Source organism: Leucopleurus acutus, assembly GCF_964270905.1.
Source record: "Leucopleurus acutus genome assembly, chromosome: X".
Taxonomy (NCBI): domain Eukaryota; kingdom Metazoa; phylum Chordata; class Mammalia; order Artiodactyla; family Delphinidae; genus Leucopleurus; species Leucopleurus acutus.
This window is the reverse complement of record NC_139148.1, coordinates 59,516,854-59,536,957: the sequence shown is the minus strand read 5'-3', so window position 1 is coordinate 59,536,957 and position 20,104 is coordinate 59,516,854. Positions and strand designations below refer to the sequence as shown.

At 39.1% G+C, this 20,104-nt stretch overlaps 1 protein-coding gene across 8 annotated transcripts in view; it reads right to left on the bottom strand.

The window, feature by feature from the left end:
- Window positions 1–20,104, bottom strand: part of EDA (ectodysplasin A) — a gene marked incomplete at both ends in the record, with an annotated part of 366,474 nt that overhangs the window by 82,962 nt on the left and 263,408 nt on the right. For all 8 annotated transcript variants that reach the window (XM_082864827.1, XM_082864831.1, XM_082864828.1 and 5 more), the window contains one exon: window positions 11,689–11,794. In XM_082864827.1, the coding sequence (XP_082720953.1) occupies window positions 11,689–11,794 (106 nt within the window). The remainder of the gene's footprint in view (window positions 1–11,688; window positions 11,795–20,104) is intronic.

The following is a 20,104-nucleotide window of genomic DNA, read 5'->3' as shown; positions in this document are numbered from 1 at the left end:
ACAGTGCCTTGCACATAGTAGATGGTTAATAAATCTCTAGCTATTCTCTCCCTCCCTTTCATTTATATTTGTTATTTTCTACTTACTCTTGTGACTTGATTCTCAATCCTTCAGCCCCTATTACTTTACTCAGACTTCCCTGACCAGTGTTGCCAACAACAAACTTCTTACTGAATTCAATGGATGGACAAGACACACTTCTTCCATTAGGCTTGCTAAATTGGTAAAATGTAAGCCTAGAGCTGCTAGTAGCTATTTCTGCCACCTTATAGGGAGAACCTGCCTGAAGAATAAGGCCAATATAAAGGGAAGCAGAACTGAGAAAGTCCTGATGACATCATTTGAGCTCCAAGATTCAGCCATGTTTTAAGACAACTTTGTCAGAGACTTTATAGTTAGAAATGAGCCAATAAATCCTATGCCCTCTTTAAAACAAAACAAAACCAAAAACCAAAAAAAACCCCTTAATCCAGTTTAGGCCAGCTATCTGTCACCTGTAACTGAGAGAGTCTTAACATAGCTCATGATCTCCATATCTATATTTCCAGACCAGATATTTTTCCTGAACTTCAGATACATATCTCCAACTGTTTATAGGTTTTCTCCTCTTGAATTGCCCATAGGGACCTGACACTTAACCTGTCTAAAAACACACATTTTCCTACTCGGATCATTATCGCAGTCAATAGTACAGCACCTTGCCAGAAACCTGGGTGGCTTCCTTGGCTCCTCTTTTTCTCCCCTCAATCAAATCACCAGTCTTAATTTTTTCTACCTACTAACTAAATCTGTCTACGTCAGTCTCCATTGCAGCTATGTTAATCTAGCCACCGCCGTCTCTTATGTGTATCATTGCATCAGCCTTCTAACTGCCTTCTTTGTCTCCCTCATGCCCCTTCCAGTCCATTTTTCTCCCCATTTTATACAATTTTTCCTGTTATATTTTAAAAATAAATTACAGTAGCACAAGCTTACTGTAACAAGTCAAACAATTCAGAACTGTACAAAGAATCACTAAACAGTTCTCGCTTTCCTATCCAACCTCCTTCTACCTGAGGTAATCATTAATTCACTTGGTGCCTCTGCTTCCCACCACTGTTTCTACGTAATTATATATCTATAGCTATAACTATATAGTTATAAACATTCTTAGGGTTTAAAAATCTTTCTGTCTCTTTTTTTACATCTTTATTGGAATATAATTGCTTTGTAACATTGTGTTAGTTTCTGCTGCACAACAAAGTGAATCAGCTATATGTATACATATTTCCCCATATCTCCTCCCTTTTGAGCCTCCCTCCCACCCTCCCTATCCCACCCCTCTAGGTCGTCACAAAGCATCGAGCTGATCTCCTTGCTGATGGCCCACTAGCCATCCATTTTATATTTGGTAGCGTATATACATCAATGCTACTCTGTCACTTTGTCCCAGCTTCCCTTCCCTCCCTGTGTCCTCAAGTCCGTTCTCTACATCTGTATCTTTATTCCTGCCCTGCTACTAGGTTCATCAGTACCGTTTTTTTTTAGATTCCATATATGTGCATTAGCATATGGTATTTGTTTTTCTCTTTCTGACTTACTTCACTCTGTATGACACTCTCTAGGTCCATCCACTTCATTACAAATAACTCAACTTCGTTCCTTTTTATGGCTGAGTAATATTCCATTGTATATATGTGCCACATCTTCTTCATCCATTCATCTGTCGATGTACATTTAGGTTGCTTTCATGCCCTGGCTATTGTAAATAGTGCTGCAATGAACATTGGGGTGCATGTATCTTTTTGACCTATGGTTTTCTCAGGATATATGCCCAGTAGTGGGATTGCTGGGTCATATGGTAAAAATCTTTCCCTTTTCAACGAAAATGTGATAGTATTATACATATTACTCTGAAACTTGCAGCAAAAGAATATGCCTATTCTTTCAGATGCATCTATAAAACTCTAACTCATTCCTTTTAATACCTGTATAATATTCAATATTATGGCTATGTCACAATTTAGTCAATCAACCATTTCCTTATTCATAGAGATTAGGGTTATCCCTCTTTTGCCACTAAAACAGTGCTATAATAAACATCCTTATATATATTTGACCTATGTAGTGTTGTTATACATGTAGGATAAATTCCCAAAACTGTATCAAAGGTATTCTAATGTTTAATTTTACTAGAAAGTTGGATTAATATCCAAAAATGGGTGAAACAACTTATATTCTCAAATGTGATACATCACATTAACAGAATGAAAGATAAAAATCATATGATCATCTCTAAAGATGCAGAAAGCATTTGACAAAAGTCAACATCTTTTCTGATAAAAAAAACTCTTCACAAATTAGGTATAGAAGGAATGCATCTCAACTTAATAAGGGCCATATACAACAAGCCCACAGCTAAAATCATATTTAACAGTGAAAAGTTGAAAGCCTTTCCTCTAAGATCAGGAACAAGATAGGATGCCCATTTTCAACACAGTACTTGAAATCCTATAGTCAGAGCAATTAGGCAAGAAAAAGAAATAAAAGACATCCAAATTGTAAAGAAAAAAGAAAAATTGATTCTGTTTGCAGATGGTATGTTCCTATATATAGAAAACCCTAGACTCCACAAAAAACCTGTTAGAAATAATAAACGAGTTCAGCAAAGTTGCAGGATACAAAATAAAAATTCAAAAATCAATTGTGTTTCTACACACTAACAAGGAATTATCCAAAAAAAGAAATCAAGACAAAGATCCCATTTACAATAGCATCAAAAAGAATGAAATACTTACGAATAAATTTAGCCAAGGAAGTGAAATAGCTGTACACTAAAAAGTACAAAACACTGATGAAAGAAATGGAAAAAGACACACAAAAAATGGATTAGAAGAATTGGTATTGTTAAAATGTCCATATTACCCAAATCCATTTTTAGATTCAATACAATCCCTATCAAAACTCCAATGACATTTTCCACAGAAATAGAAAAAAACAATCATAAAATTTATATGGAACCACAAAAGACCCCAAATAGCCCAAGCAATCTTAAGCAAAAAGAACAAAGCTGGAGGCACTACATGTACTGATTTCAAAGTACATTACAAATTTATAGTACTCGAAACAGTATGGGCCTGGCAAAAAAGAAGGCATATAGACCAATGGAACAGAATAGAGAGCTCGGAAATAAATCCATGCATTTATGGGCTACTGATTTTCGACAAGGGTGCCAAGAGCACAGAAGGGAGAAAGAAGAGTCTCTTCAATAAGTGGTGCTGGGAAAACTGGACATCACATGCAGAAGAATGAAATTGGACCCTTATCTCATAGCATATACAACAAAACCCCTCAAACTGGATTAAAGACTTAAATACAGATGTGGAATTGTAAAACTACTAGAAGAAAATACAGGAGAAAAACTTCTTGACATTGGTCTGGGCAATGAGTTTTTGGATATGACTTCAAAACCACAGGCAGAGCTTCCCTAGTGGTGCAGAGGTTAAGAATCCGCCTGCCAATGCAGGGGACAAGGGTGTGAGCCCTAGTCCGGGAAGATCCCACATGCTGCGGAGCAACTAAGCCCGTGCGCCACAACTACTGAGCCTGTATTCTAGAGCCCACGAGGCACAACTACTGAGCCCGCGTGCTACAACCACTGAGGCCCACGCACCTAGGGCCTGTGCTCTGCAACAAGAGAAGCTACCGCAATGAGAAGGCCAGGCACAGGAATGAAGACCCAATGAAGCCAAAAATAAATAAATAAAAAAAATAAATTTATTAAAAAAAAACCCCACAGGCAACAAAAACAAGACAAGTGGGATAGCATCAAACTAAAATCTTCCACACAAAAAAGGAAACAATCAACAGAGTGAAGACACCACCTATAGAATGGGAGAAAATATTTGCAAACCACATATTTGATAAGGGGTTAGTATCCAAAATATGTAAGGAATTCAAACAACCCAACAGCAAATACATACATACATACACACATACACACATACATACATACATACATACATACATACATACCTGATTAAAATATGGGCACAGGATCTGAATAGATGGTTTTCTGATGAAGACATGCAAATAGCTAACTGATATATGAGAAGATGCTCGACATTACTAATTATCAAGGAAATGTAAGTCAAAAATCACAATGAGATGTCACCTCATATCTGTTAGGATGGCTATTATCAAAAGGACAAGAGACAAGTGTTGATGAGGGTGGGGAGAAAAGGGACCCCTTGTACATTGTTGACAGGAATGTAAATCAGTATAGCCATTATGCAAAACAGAGTGCATGTTCCTCAAAAATTAAAAATAGAAATGCCATATGATCCAGCAATCCTACTTCTGAGTGTATATACAAAGGAAATGAAATTAGTATCTTGAAGAGATATCTGTACTCTCATATTCATTGCAGCATTACTCTCAATAGCCAAGATATGGAAACAATGTAAGTATCCATCAACAGATGAATGAAGAAAGAAAATGTGATAAACACACACACAGAAGAGGTGGTTGCCAGGAGCTGGGGGGTAGAGGAAATGGTGGTGGGGGGTTGTTGATCAAATGGTACAAAGATTCAGTTACGCAGGTGAGTAAGTTCTGAAGAGCGAATGCATAGCATGGTGACTATAGTTAATAATACTGTATTCTATACCTGAAATTTGCTAAGAGACTAGGTGTTCTCACCACAAAAAAAGGGGAATTATGTCAGGTGATGGAAATGTTAATTAGCTTGATTGTGGTAACTATTTCACAATGTATATGTATATCAAAATATCACATCGTTGAGGGCAGACAGCAGAAACAAGAACTAACTAAATAACCAACAGGGAGGGAACCCAGCCCCACCCATTAGCAGTCAAGCGGATTAAAGTTTTACTGAGCTCTGCCCACCAGAGCAACAGTCAGCTCTACCCACCACCAGTCCCCTCACATCAGGAAACTTACACAAGCCTCTTAGATAGCCTCATCCACCAGAGGGCAGACAGCAGAAGCAAGAAGAACTACAATCCGGCAGCCTGTGGAACAAAAACCACATTCACAGAAAGATAGACAAGATGAAAAGGCAGAGGGCTCCAGAGTGTTGTGCTGTAGGTACTTAAGCTGTTGGCTTCCATGACCAGTAGGCAACCTTGGGGAATGTACAGCTGAAATCAACAATCCTCTTCAAGTCTACACACATGGTAAACCCACAAAACCTTTAATTTTGTCTTGTGAACAAGCCCCTGACACTCCATCTGTTCTCAAAACGATTTTCATCTCTCTCATTTGATAATAGCACAGTGATGGCTCACTAAAAAGCAGTAAATACAAGAGCAGTACTAGAATGAGGGCACTTCTTAACTCTAGTTAATATTTGTATAGGCAGAAGTCTGTTTCTCTGAGATCATAGTCTTTCATTTTCATCTGTATCAACTTAATGCTGGCTAAGTCTTATTCCATTATTATTTTTAAGAAACGAAGGACAAAGGATATATTTCAATCTTATTTGTTTTTTCCCTTTACTCTTTTATAATACCAAAAATGAATACTAAGTTTTTCTTGATCTGTCCAAAGGTAAAGAAAACTACAAAGAAGAGATACTGAAAAAAGAGACACATATACACAGCCAGCCAGCCAGAGTAATAGAGTGACATGGAAGTGTACAGATGTGATCATTTCTTGTGATGAGGTAGGCCATAACTTGAGGCTTGGAGTCTTCTTTCTATGGGCTTCGATAGTATCTGTGAGTACAAAAAAGGACAGTCTGTCTGAAAGAGAGTACCTCTGTAGACATTAGAGTGGTTATTCATAAATTAATGAATATGAGTGCCTAAAATGCCTCGGAGACCATGCTACTATGTTCATTTTCCAGACAGAATTTACTAATAGCTGCTAACTTCTGAAGCTTTTGCATACATTAACACTTTTGATTATTACAATGACTGCGTTAGGTAAGCAAGCCTAATTATTCCCATTTATAGCTAAGGAAACTGAGGTTCAGAGGGATGTCACTCCTCTAAGGTCACATGCCTGATAAGGTGGCAGTAACATCAGGATCAGGATCCAGAGATTGTGACTCAATCTAATACCTTTTCTATTACACAATGCTGCACTTTTATTTTTATTCTCTTACTAGGACAGAAATATGGGGGGATGGTAGGTATGGAGAGATATTAATATTGTGCTTGATTTCTGAAAATGCTACTACAGGAAGAGAACAGATGGTTTTACAATAATATTTATAAAATATGGACACTATCTCTGTGGAAATTCTGGATTCACTTATCTGCTTCTAAGACCTCCTGACCCTCTGAATATATTCTACATTTCATTCTAACTAGAAAATTACGTTCTGCAGATTTCTGGAGTACCCAGCAAGAGATGTTTAAGCAAGCCACCTAGAACTATTATTATTTCAGAAACATATCACAAAGATGGATCTCAGCAGGAAATTCTGGCACAGATTTTTGTAACTGTCGTGACTCACAACACCTTCAATGAAGGGATTGTGCTTTCCTTGCAGAACAACAATAAGCGAAAGGCCTCATATAATTAGCAAAAATGAACTTAAAGCTGATATCAATTACTTTTGGCCAACTCAAAACAGGAGCAGTAAATTTAAGATAGAGATGTAGTAAAGAAAAAGATCTCACGCATTTTCTTTAAGTTATAAAGTGCCACGATTTATACTGGAGGAAAACTAACCCTGTGTTTGGGACTCCCGCTTCCTAGTCAATGCCTTCATTTATAGAGTGATCCAAAGGAAGAAAATGAGATGAATCCAATCATTTCTTGAATGGTGGGTCAGAAAGATTGGGTATGACCTGGATATAGCCACTGACATTTTTTTAAGGCAAGATCGACTATGTGTTATGGTTACCAAAGGGGAAATGTGGGGGGAGGGATAAATTAGGAATTTGGGAGTAACATATACACACTACTATGTATAACATAGATAAAAGACAAGGACTTACTGTATAGCACAGGGAACTATACTGAATTTATTTATTTATTTTTTCGGTACGCGGGCCTCTCACTGTTGTGGCCTCTCCCGTTGCGGAGCACAGGCTCCGGACGCGCAGGCTCAGCGGCCACGGCTCACGGGCCCAGCCGCTCCGCGGCATGTGGGATCTTCCCGGACCGGGGCACGAACCCGTGTCCCCTGCATCGGCAGGCGGACTCTCAACCACTGCGCCACCAGGGAAGCCCTATACTGAATATTTTGTAATAACCTATATGGGAAAAGAATCTGCAAAGGAGTATATACATATGTGTGTATAAATATTATTTATATATGTGTATAAATATCACATATATATATAAAACTAGATCACTTTGCTGTACACCTGAAACTAACACAACATTGTAAATCAACTATACCTCAATAAAAAATAAATTTAAAAAAAGGTAGACTATGTCTATGTTATGCCCCTAAGCAACTAGTTTAGCAGTCTGGTGAAAACAGGAAAACAGTCTGATTTATTCTTGGTGAACCTATGCAGGCTCTTAAGGATCCCGACGTCCCTTGCTTTTCCTAAGTGTGAATGAACCATTTGTTAAGACTTTTTTTCTCCCACAGGGATTAGTGAAGATCATCAAGCTTAATGCCTATAGTTCCTAGACAGAAAAAAATCTAGACTCCTTCCACCCCCTGCCCATTTTCTTGTTTGGTTATTCATTTAACAAATGTTTCAGTGTCTTCTATGCACTGTGTAAGGTAAAACTCTAGGACTCAGCTTCACCCTACCTTTGCTTAATTTTTACCTGTTGCCAATAAATATATCTGCTCCCTCCTTAAAATGTAAGCTTCTCTGAGGGTCTTATGCATCTTTATACTTCTGGTAGTGCCTAGAAGTCTTGTTAAATGACAATAAAATAAAGTTTTGAGAAGTGAAATTAAAGGATAGTAACATCAAAAATTATACAAGGAATTAGAACTGATTTTCCTGCTCTCTTTTTAAACTTATCTCTATTTTTGACCTTTGAAAAATGTTTTCTTCCTGAAATCCCTGTCAGGCTCTTAAATGTTCAAGGTAAATGACTTTTTTTTTTTTTGATATTTGTGATGCAAACCTGAGCTGCATAGGTAAATTTTTTTTAAAATAAATTTATTTATTTATTTTTGGCTGTGTTGGGTCTTCATTGCTGCACACGGGCTTTCTCTAGTGGTGAGCGGGGCTACTCTTCGTTGCAGCGTGCAGGCTTCTCATCGCTGTGGCTTCTCTTTTTGCGGAGCATGGGCTCTAGGTGTGCAGGCGTCAGTAGTTGTGGCTCGTGGGCTCTAGAGCACAGGCTCAGTAGTTGTGGCACACGGGCTTAGTTGCTCCGCGGCATGTGGGATCTTCCCAGACTCGGGCTCGAACCCGTGTACCCTGCATTGGCAGGCGGATTCTTAACCACTGAGCCACCAGGGAAGTCCCTGGATAGCTAACTTTTTATTATAATATATCAAGTAACTTGTGGATTTAGAAACAACACCTAATAGGCTTTTTTTTTTGTCCTTAACTCACCCCCCTCTGATTTACCTATCTCATCCAACCTCTTACTCTGTTCATATGGTTTACAGACTGACTCACTTCTTCAATGAGAAGTTCTTTATTCTTTTAAGAGTCAGCTCATTGTCTTGAGACACGTTGTCTTGATATACGGTGTAGATTTATATACCCAGCTGCCTCCTTAACATATATACTTAGTGCCCAGTAGACACCTCAAACTTAGCATGCCTAACTGAATTCTTGATTCCTTCTTTACATCCCTTTACATTCCTCTTCTCCTGTTTCTCCGTCTCAGAAATGGCAAATCCACTAGTCTAGTTCCTTAGGTTCAGAACTGTGGGGTCGTCCTTGGTTTTCTCTTTCATACCCCTTATCTAGTGAACCTCCAAATCTTGTCAGCTATTCCTTCAAAGATCTGTCCACAATCTGACCACTCCTCCCCACCCACCCCCATTGCCTCCATCCTGGTCTAAACTACCATCATCTCTCGCCTGGGTTATTGTTACACTCCACTACACATCTTTCTGCTTCTGTCCTTTCTCCCTGCAGTAGCCAGAGGGATTCTCTTACAACATAAGTCAGGCCCTGTCATGCCTCTGCTCAAAATTCTCCAATGGTTCCCCATCTCATGCAGGGTGAAGGTCAGAGTCCTTAGCTTGGCCTACAACAAGGCTCTAAGTTTGACTTCCCCCTCTGATCTCATCTCCTTCCTTCTCCTTCTTGCTCACTCTGCTCCCAGCCACACTGATCTTTCTGGAACATATCAAGCATTCTTCTACTTCAGAGCATTTGTATTTACTGCTTCTTCTCTCTTTCTTTCCCTGCACTCGGTCCAGATATTCACATGGCTCACACCTTCATTTCATTCAGGTCTCTTCTCAGATGTTCCCTTATTAGAGGGACCTTCCCTGATCCCCTTACAGCACACTTCATCATGTTCTCTCCCTGTTGCCCTGGTATATTTTTCTCCACAACACTTACCACCACCAATTTTGTTTATTATTTGTCTCTTTACACTGGAAGTTAAGCTTTTTGAGGGCAACAAGAAATATTTATTGAGGGTCTACTATGCGCCGGGTCCTTTCCTGGGCAATGAGGATGTAAAAGTAAATAAACACGATTATCCTTATGGCATTTTCATTCTAGTATTATAGAAACTGCTGTATTTTCTCAGTAAATATTTGAAGAATGTTTTGAATAAATATACCATACACTCAGCAGAGTAAGAGGAATGGTTCAAAAGTAAAGGAGATTTGGATTGGCTTGTCACCCTCTAAATCACTGGAGCACCCACCACATCTAAAGAAGTGGTGCTATAGCCTCCCAGGTGAAAGGTTGGAAATCTAATCAAATCCCAGAACCCCCAAGCATTCTATTCTCCTAACTCTAAGGGGCTCTTGGATTCCTCCCTGCTATACTGTTGAAAGAAAATATCTGGGATTGTATGAGAAGTTAGGCACTGGCACAAAGTGACTAGTGTCTAGTGACTGACAAGAGTATCAGACCAGGAGGAAATTAGATAAGAAGTACTAAAAATTAATGATATGCTTTGGCCTTCAACAGAGGGAAAAACTATTTTGTATCAAAACAGAATAAACACTGTAAGGAAAATCAATAGCAGAGATGCTAGTAGCCAGATCCAGATAAAGTGGTTTGGGAGAGTGAAGGAAGCTGCCTTCTTTACAAGAAAACTTGGAAGGCCAGATGAAGACGTAAACTTTAGAAGCTATGGGACCTCCCCTGTGGAGAGGAAGGGAAGACCATGCCCACTACAGAAGGTGACATTGCTCTTACCACCTCTCTTTTCTCTTCCTTAGCAATCATGGAATATGAAAGATTTTGTGGTACTGGGAATAGTTCAGGGGAAGAGTCAAAGGTGGAAAGACCCACATGCATCAAAGAGTAAGACGATAAGGAGAGGAAAGGGACCTTGATTCTCAGTTCTCAGTTTCTACATAGCTTTCTGAAGACTTCCAGGAAACTGGCAGCAAGCAGTATATGAATAATGGGTGCCTATTACTTCATGGACCACATTTCCTAGGCTTGAACTTGGTCATGAATTGTATGCAAAGTATCTGCTCTAGAGAATGGCCCCGCTGGTCCATTTCTCAATTGAAGGGCTCAAAGCTGCCACCTCCATTGACTAAAAACAGCCTACTTATTTCTGACTCTCTTTTATTACAGGTCCTTCTTCTGAGCTCTTTTTCAGACTTCATCCAGTTTTACCTCTTTTTGTCCCAAATGACAAAGTCCTGGTCCCATTGCTTCAATTGCTCATGCGGTCTGGAACTGCTTCCATCGCTGGCCCTTACTTACACTGACAAATGTCAGCTTTAAAAAAATCTGATTTTCACCTTCATAAAGCCATATTGCTTTGTAACCCTCCAGAACATATATCTTTGGCAGATTTAGCCAGCCACGTGCTGTCTTTGAATCCAGATGGCTTTACAACAGCCCACAGCTATGCATTCTACAAACTCCTACCCTAAAGAGGTAGCATTCTGTCAATTGACAGAATGATGTTAAAATAGAGCGATTCAAAGACCCTGCCCAGGAGCTAGCTCAACATTTTGTTATGCCCCACAAAATGCATTGTTAGTTAACTCAAATCTGTTTCACCTTCAATAGGGATGGTTTTCATGGCACATCATAACCCAGCTGAAGGGGCAATCAACATTACCAACTTACATTACAAACACCAACAATTTGCTAGATACTAGGCTAGATTCTGGAGCTTTACAAAGAGAAATGAATCCCTGCCCTCAAGGAACTTACAGATGAGTTCTAGAGGCATGGTAGCTGACACCAACAGTGATATAATTATCACTGGATTTAACATATCATGTAAGTGCCACCATGGCACAGTACTCTGTCATTCCAAGAATAGGACTGAATCCTTTTGGTGGTCTTAGTTGATATAGGATGTCCCCAGGAGAGATGAAGTCCTTATGGAGGGTGATCTTGAGAGGTACAAATGCTACCATGGCTATCAGACATACTGTGAAAGGACTAAAGGTACTGGGGTTGGAGGAGACAGGATCCTTGTACAGTCAATTCTATGTCAAAAGAGTAGGTTAGGTAGGTTAAGCTAGAAAAACCTTCTGTGACCTTGCGTCTGTGGAAAATATAGGAGATGGTGAAGTACACTTGCAAAGGTAGTTCTCAGAATGGTTCTCATCAACTGATATGTGATAAAGGATCACCCAAATAGACTTACCATCTGCTCCTTCACTGCTTTTACTTCTTTTATTGCGGCGAACACGCCTACTCTCCTCTTCAGAGTATGACTTTTCTTCAGGGATGAAGAAATTCAGAAGGGCCACCTGAAAAATAACAAGTAGATAAGTCAAAGGTTGACCCCAGTCAACTATAGCCAACATAAAAAACTGGCTTTCTGTAGACAGTCTGCCTTCACCTTAAATTCAGAGTGTTTAAGGTGAATGGATAAAGATGTAGTGTGTATATATATATACATATACTATATATATGGAATGGAATATACAATGGAATATTAATCATAAAAAATGAAACGTTGCCATTTGCAGAAACATGGATGGACCTAGAGATTATCATACTAAGTGAAGTAAGTTAGACAAAGATAAATATCATATAACATTGCTTATATGTGGAATATAAAAAAAAAGATACAAATGAACTTATTTACAAACCAGAAATAGACCCACAGACATAGAAAACAAATTTATGGTTACCAAAGGGGAAAGAGGGGGAGGGATAAATTAGGAGTTTGGGATTAACATATACTCACTACTGTGTATAGAATAGGTAAACAACATGGACCTACTGTATAGCACAGAGAACTATAAATATCTTTTAATAACCTATAAGGGAAAAGAGTTTGAAAATGAATATATATATTTTTCCATCTGAATCACTGTGCTGTACACCTGAAACTAACAACAACATTGTAAATCAACTATACTTCCAATAAAAAAAATTCAGAGTGTCTAAATCCTGAGCCCATCCTCCCCTCCACTGCACAAATTCTTTTATTTTTGATGACATTATTATCCCAAAAATGTAGGCATGAAATTTTGGTTAATCTCTTCTGCCCCCCCCTCATCTGCCCCAAATACCTAATGAGTAATCATTCAGTCCTACTTGTCAGCATAGTTCTGGGGTTCAGAGAGCCCAGTCATAGATTTTTAACTTCCCTTACATACTACTGATGTCTGCCCAGAATTAGACTTGGGCTTGCTACTCCCTCTTGAACTTCATTATTATACATCCATGATTTTTCCACATTTCTATTTATGCTGAACTTTTGGCTTGTTCCCAGAATGCTGTGCATCCAATTATGATTGGATGGTACCATTTATGCCAACGCTCTTCTGGGAGTTAATAATAATAAAGCACACAATTATTCTCTCCCTTTCCTAGATCCCAGCAGAACGCTTACAGCATTTTGGTACTTAGTCCTCTACTGTCTTATGATGGTCTCTCATAATAATACAACATATTTCATATGTGAATGGGCCTGGTATCACTAATGGTAATCACAGCTTAAATATATAGTTGCTGAATTGAATCATAATTTTTCAGCATGAGTGCTTACTTGTGGTTAAAAAAAATGTGCCTGAGGTAAACAGTGGACAGAGTAGTAGGACTGAAAGTGATTCCAAACCCGACTCTGCCACTTATAGCTGTGTAACCTTGGGCAAGGTCCTTAAGCTTTAATCTGTAAATAGGGACAATAATAGTACTTTGCTCATAAAGTAGTTGGGTTTGCACAGTACCCAGCATGTAATATGCACTCAATAAATGTTAGCTATTATTGTAATTAAAATCAATATTAAAAATAGACTAGTTAGATAGTTTGGAGGTTAAAAAGAAGAAATGAATCTGCATTTTCACCCTATTGTTGGTTCAAAAAATAAACAATTCCAGAATATCCTCATGTCTGTTGCATCTGTGATTAACTGGAAAAAAGATGGGTAGAACTCAAGTAAGCCTTAACATTCTACACAAACTTTCTTTAAAATCCTGTAATTTATTGTTTATGTAAAACAATCATACCCGATAGCCTTAATATACAAGATTAGCATCTTACAGAATATATTCATGTATTAAATACATAATTAACAATCTCCAACTTGCCATAGGGTTGTATTTAAAAATATTTAGGTTGAATCACATGAAACTGCCATTTTAGTATGTCAAAAATGGTTGAATATCAGCAATTTCACATGGTTCAACTGAGCAGTGTTTTTGTCACTTGACTGGAATGTAAAATGCACTTTCCCGTAGAATCAACGTAATAAAGTCTGGCTAGGTTTCCAGATAAAGCCCATAGAAAGTTACCTAACCCACAATATAAATAAGCTATCATACTAGTAATAATATAATACCAAACTGCTATTTACACTAAAATCTCAATCATTTGCAACTCTAGAAGAACAAGTAATTCTGGATAGAAGAGTTTTCATGATAAATTTGAGTGCTTAAACTCACTTCAGATATTTTGGATAGAAATTAAGTCTACAATATATGATTTCACTCAGGGTTTACTGAATATGTAGAAGACTATTTGCCTGTACATTAAATGGCACCAGTCCACTATGGTTTTCAGGGTTTTTTAAAGTTACACTTAACATTACAGAGCAATACATGCTTTGTTAGAGAGAAGCATAAAGTTCTCTGGGAGGAAGAGGGAAAGTACCTAATACAGACTGGGAGTGGAAAAGGCTTTTTGGAGGAGGTGCTACCTCTGTGAGTCCTGAAGGATATTGAGGATTTAGTGATGAATGAGAAAATGAAAAGGAATTCCAGGCAAAGGGAGCATTGTGCTTCAAGGTTCAGAGAAAATAGACAGAGAAGCAGTTTTTGGAAATACAAGTAGCATTTTGGAAATACAAGTAGCAGAGGAATGGTAAGGAATGAGCCAAGAGACATTAAACAAAGGCCAGATCATGTTAAGGAGTTAAGATTTTACCCTGTAGCAGGGGGGTCCTCTGAAGGATTTTCTCCCTTTGTAAATTATGTACTTTATGAAAATTTTAGCTAAAATTTACATACAATAAAGTGCACACATTTTAAGCATACAGTTTGAAAAATACACACCTTTGTAACCACCACCCAAATCAAGATATGGAAAAATTCCATCACCCCAGAATTATCCCTTGTGTCCCTTCCAGTCATTCTTCAGTGCTACTCCAACCTCAGGCAGCCACTGTTCTGATTCTATCACCATAGCTTAGTTTTCCCCATTCTAGAACCTCACATAAATGGGATCATACAATATGTTTATATGATTTTTGTGTTGCTTCTTTCCCTCAGCACAATGCCTGTGAGACTCATCCACGTTGTTGTGAGTATCAGTAGTTCATTCCTTTTTCTTCCTGAGTAGTATTTAATTGTATGGATATACTATAACTTTTTAATGCATTTGCCTTTTGAGGGACATTTAGGTTATTTCCAGTTCGGAGCTATTATAAATAAAGCTGATATGAGTAGGAGGCTTTGAGGGGATATATGTCTTCATTTTTCTTGGGTAAACACCTAGGAGTGAAACCTCTGGGCTATATGGTAACTATTTACTGTAAGGGAACTGTCAAACTATTTTCCAGTGACTGTACCTTTTCCTACTCCCACTGGTAATGTGTGAGCAATCCACTGCTCTGCATTTTCACTACGTTTGGTGTTGTCGATTTTTCATTTTAGCCATGCTTGTGGATGTGAAGGAGTTTTTCATTGTGGTTGGCTTTTGAGTTCTTAAACTTCTTTTTAATGCTTTTTCGGTCTCTTACCTTGCTGTCAACTATCATATTTCACTTCATCTACTTATAACATTTTTCCAGTCTCTTCAAATTTGCTGCTTATAACCTTCTATAGGCTTGACATCTCACATCTCATTAAAACTAATTAGAATCATGTACAAACAGAATAAATAGGCAATCAGTGGGTTTTTGAATGGCTTTTCCAATAAGTAAGATGCATATACTCTGGCGGCTGAGAGGCCATTTGTTTACTGCTTATTCTTGGCTGTGGTCTGGATAAGTGAGTCAGTCAGAAAACTCAGTTTTACATAGGTATGTTATTATAGTATAATGCTATTTCTAGCGGAAAGGAATTTTGAAGCACAAATGGAGAACCTCCCCACCATCACCAACCAGAATTCCAGAATTTTCTTTATATTCTTTGTGTTCCTTCATGGGCTCAGCTCCTATGGGGATTCTTCGCACAGTCACCAGCACCTTCTTCTGTCCTGGCAGCAGCAGTAGGAGAATGTGCTCACATGTTAATTGTTCCAAAAGGTCTGATGGGAGCTTGTGAGAACTCAGGCTCCCAGAAGAGGAGAGCTGAGGGAGAAACCAACTCCTGCAGATGGAAGAAACAACTCCAGCTTCCAAGGGTAGTAGGAGTAGCTTAAAGTCCTTTCAGAGAGGCTGTTGATGAGTATGGGACATTCATAAGTGTACATTAGAAGGGGACTGCCTGTATATGAAAATGCTTTGAACAGAACATAGTTTCTATTTTCTCATTGAAAAAACACAAAACACTGCTTAAACTGAAAGAGGATCCGTACTCACAATGATCTTATTTGTCTCAATTAGAGATAGGAGGGAAAACTAACCTTTGTGTAGTATAACGGTAAAGACAAAAATCAGTGACTGGGTGAGACCTTCAAGATGGTGGAGGAGTAAGACGTGGAGATCACCTTCCTTCCCACAGATACATCAGAAATACATCCACATGTGGAACAACTCCTACAGAACACCTACTGAATGCTGGCAGAAGACCTCAGACGTCCCACAAGATATACATATTTTTTTCCTTTTTCTCTTTTTGTGAGTTTCTATGTGTATGCTTCTTTGTGTGATTTTGTCTGTAGAGCTTTGCTTTTACCATTTGTCCTAGGGTTCCATCTGACCATTTTTGTCTCCTTTTAAAAAAATTACTTAAAATTATTATTTATTTTTAATAATTTATTTTTTATTTTAATAACTTTACCTTATTTTATTTTTTTCTTTCTTTCCTTCTTTTTTTATCCCTTTTCTTCTGAGCCGTGTGGATGACAGGCTGTTGGTGCTCCGGCCGGTGTCAGGCCTGTGCCTCTGAGGTGGAAGAGCTGAGTTCAGGACATTGGTCCATCAGAGACCTCCTGGCTCCACGTAATATCAAAAAGCGAAAGTTCTCCAAGAGATGGAGATGGTCAATGCTAAGACCCAGCTCCACCCAACGACCAGCAAGCTATAGTGCTGGACACCCTATGCCAAACAACTAGCAAGACAGGAACACACCCCACCTATCAGCAGAGAGGCTGCCTAAAATCATAATAAGGTCACAGGCACCCCACAACACACCACAAGATGCGGTCCTGCCCATCAGAAAGAAAAGATCTAGCTTTATCCACCAGAACACAGGCACCAGTCCCCTCCACCAGGAAGCCTACACAACCCACTGAACCAACCATACACACTGGAGGCAGACACCAAAAACAACAGGAAACTATGAACCTGAAGCCTGTGAAAAGGAGACCACAAACACAGTAAGTTAAGCAAAGTGAGAAGACAGAGAAACACACAGCAGATGAAAGAGCAATGTAAAAACCCATCAGACCAAACAAATGAAGAGGAAAGAGGCAGTCTATCTGGAAAAGAATTCAGAGTAAGGATAGTAAAGATGATACGAACTCTTGGAAATAGACTGGAGAAAATACAAGGGAAGTTTAACAAGGAGGTAGAAGAACTAAAGAGCAAACTAACAATGATGAACAACACAATAAATGAAATTAAAATTTCTCTAGAAGGAATCAATAGCAGAATAACTGAGGCAGAAGACGGATAAGTGACCTGGAAGATAAAATAGTGGAAATAACTACTGCAGAGCAGAATAAAGAAAAAAGAATGAAAAGAATTGAGGACACTCTTAGAGACCTCTGGGACAACATTAAATGCACCAACACTCGAATTATAGGGGTCCCAGAAGAACAAGAGAAAAATAAAGGGACTGAGAAAATATTTGAAGAGATTATAGTTGAAAATTTCCCTAATACGGGAAAGGAAATAGTTAATCAAGTCCAGGAAGCACAGAGAGTCCCATACAGGATAAATCCAAGGAGAAACATGCCAAGACACATATTAAACAAACTATGAAAAATTAAATACAAACAAAAAATATTAAAAGCAGCAACGGAAAAACAACAAATAACATACAGGGAATCCCCATAAGGCTAACAGCTGATCTTTCAGCAAAAATTCTGCAAGCCAGAAGGGAGTGGCAGGAAATATTTAAAGCGATGAAAGGGAAAACCTGCAACCAAGATTACTCTACTCAGCAAGGAACTCATGCAGAATCGACAGAGAAATTAAAAACTTTACAGACAAGTAAAAGCTAAGAGAATTCAGCACCACCAAACCAGCTTTACAACAAATGCTAAAGGAACTTCTCTGGACAGGAAACACAAGAGAAGGAAAAGGAGGACTTCCCTGGTGGTGCAGTGGTTATGAGTCCACCTGCCAGTGCAGGGGACATGGGTCTGAGCCCTGGTCCAGGGAGATCCCACATGGCGTGGAGCAAATAAGCCCATGCACCACAACTATTGAGCCTGCGCTATAGAGCCTGTGAGCCACAACTACAGAAGCTCGAGGGCCTAGGGACCATACTCCACAGCAAGAGAAGGCACCACAATGAGGAGCCTGTGCACTGAATCAAGAGTAGCCCCCACTCACCACCAATAGAGAAAGCCGGCATGCAGCAACAAAGACCCAATGCAGCCAAAAAATAAATAAATTTTTTTAAGAAGAGAAGGAAAAGACCTACAATAACAAACCCAAAACAATTAAGAAAATAGTAATAAGAACATATATATCCATAATTACCTTAAATGTAAATGGATTAAATACTCCAACCAAAAGACATAGACTGGCTGAATGCATACAAAAACAAGGCCCATATATATGCTGTCTACAAGAGACCCACTTCAGACTTACGGACACATACAGACTCAAACTGAGGGGATGGAAAAAGATATTCCATGCAAATGGAAATCAAAAGAAAGCTGGAGTAGCAATTCTCATATCAGACAAAATAGATTTTAAAATAAAGACAATTACGAGAGACAAAGAAGGACATTACATGATGATCAAGAGATCAATCCAAGAAGAAGACATAAAAATTGCAAATATTTATGCACTCAACATAGGAGCACCTCAATACATAAGGCAAATGCTAACGGCCATAAAAGGGGAAATTGACAGTAACAGAATCATAGTAGGGGACTTTAACACTGCACTTTCACCAATGGACAGATCATCCAAAATGAAAATAAATAAGGACACACAAGCTTTAAATGATACATTAAACAAGATGGACTTAATTGATATTTATAGGACATTCCATTCAAAACCAACAGAATACACATTCTTCTCAACTGCTTATGGAACATTCTCCAGGATAGATCATATCTTGGGTCACAAATAAAGCCTTGGTAAATTTAAGAAAATTGAATCGTATCAAGTATCTTTTCCGACCAAACGCTATGAGACTAGAAATCAATTACAGGAAAAAAATCTGTAAAAAACATAAACACAGAGAGGAACCAAGATGGTGGAGTAGAAGGATGTGCTCACACTCCCTCTTGAGATAACACCGGAATCACAACTAGCTGCTGGACAGTCATCGACAGGAAGACACTGGAACTCACCAAATAAGATACCCCACATCCAAAGACAAAGGAGAAGCCACAATAAGACGGTAGGAGGGGTGCAATCACAGTAAAATCAATTCCCGTAACTGCTGGTTGGGTGACTCACAGACTGGAGAACACATACCACAGAAGTCCACCTACTGGAGTGAAGGTTCTGAGCCCCACGTCAGGTTTCCCAACCTGGGGGTCCGGCAACGGGAGGAGGAATTCGTAGAGAATCAGACTTTGAAGCCTAGTGGGAATTGATTGCAGGACTTTGGAAGGACTGAGGGAAAGAGAGACTCCATTCTTGGAGGGCACACACAAAGTAGTGTGTGTGTCGGGACACAGGGGAAGGAGCAGTGATGCCACAGGAGACTGAACCAGACGTACGTGCTAGTGTTGAAGAGTCTCCTGCAGAGGTGGGGCCTGGCTGTGGCTCACTGTCGGGAAAATGAAACTGGCAGCAGAAGTTCTGCAAAGTACTCCTTGGCGTGAGCCCTCCCAGAGGCTGTCATTAGCCCCAACAAAGAGCCCAGGTAGGCTGCAGTGTCGGGTCGGCTCAGGCCAAACGACCAACAGAGAGGGAACCCAGCCCCACCTATCAACAGTCAAACGGATTAGTTTTACTGAGCTCTGCCCACCAGAGAAACAGTCAGCTCTACCCACCACCAGTCTCTCACATCAGGAAACTTACACAAGCCTCTTAGACAGCTTCATCCACCAGAGGGCAGACAGCAGAAGCAAGAAGAACTACAATCCGGCAGCCTGTGTAACAAAAACCACATTCACAGAAAGACAGAGAAGATGAAAAGGCAGAGGGCTATGTACCAGATGAAGGACTACGATAAAACCCCAGAAAAACAACTAAATGAAGTGGAGATAGGCAACCTTCTAGAAAAAGAATTCAGAATAATGATAGTGAAGATGATCCAGGACCTCGGGAAAAGAATGGAGGCAAAGATCGAGAAGATGCAAAAAATGTTTA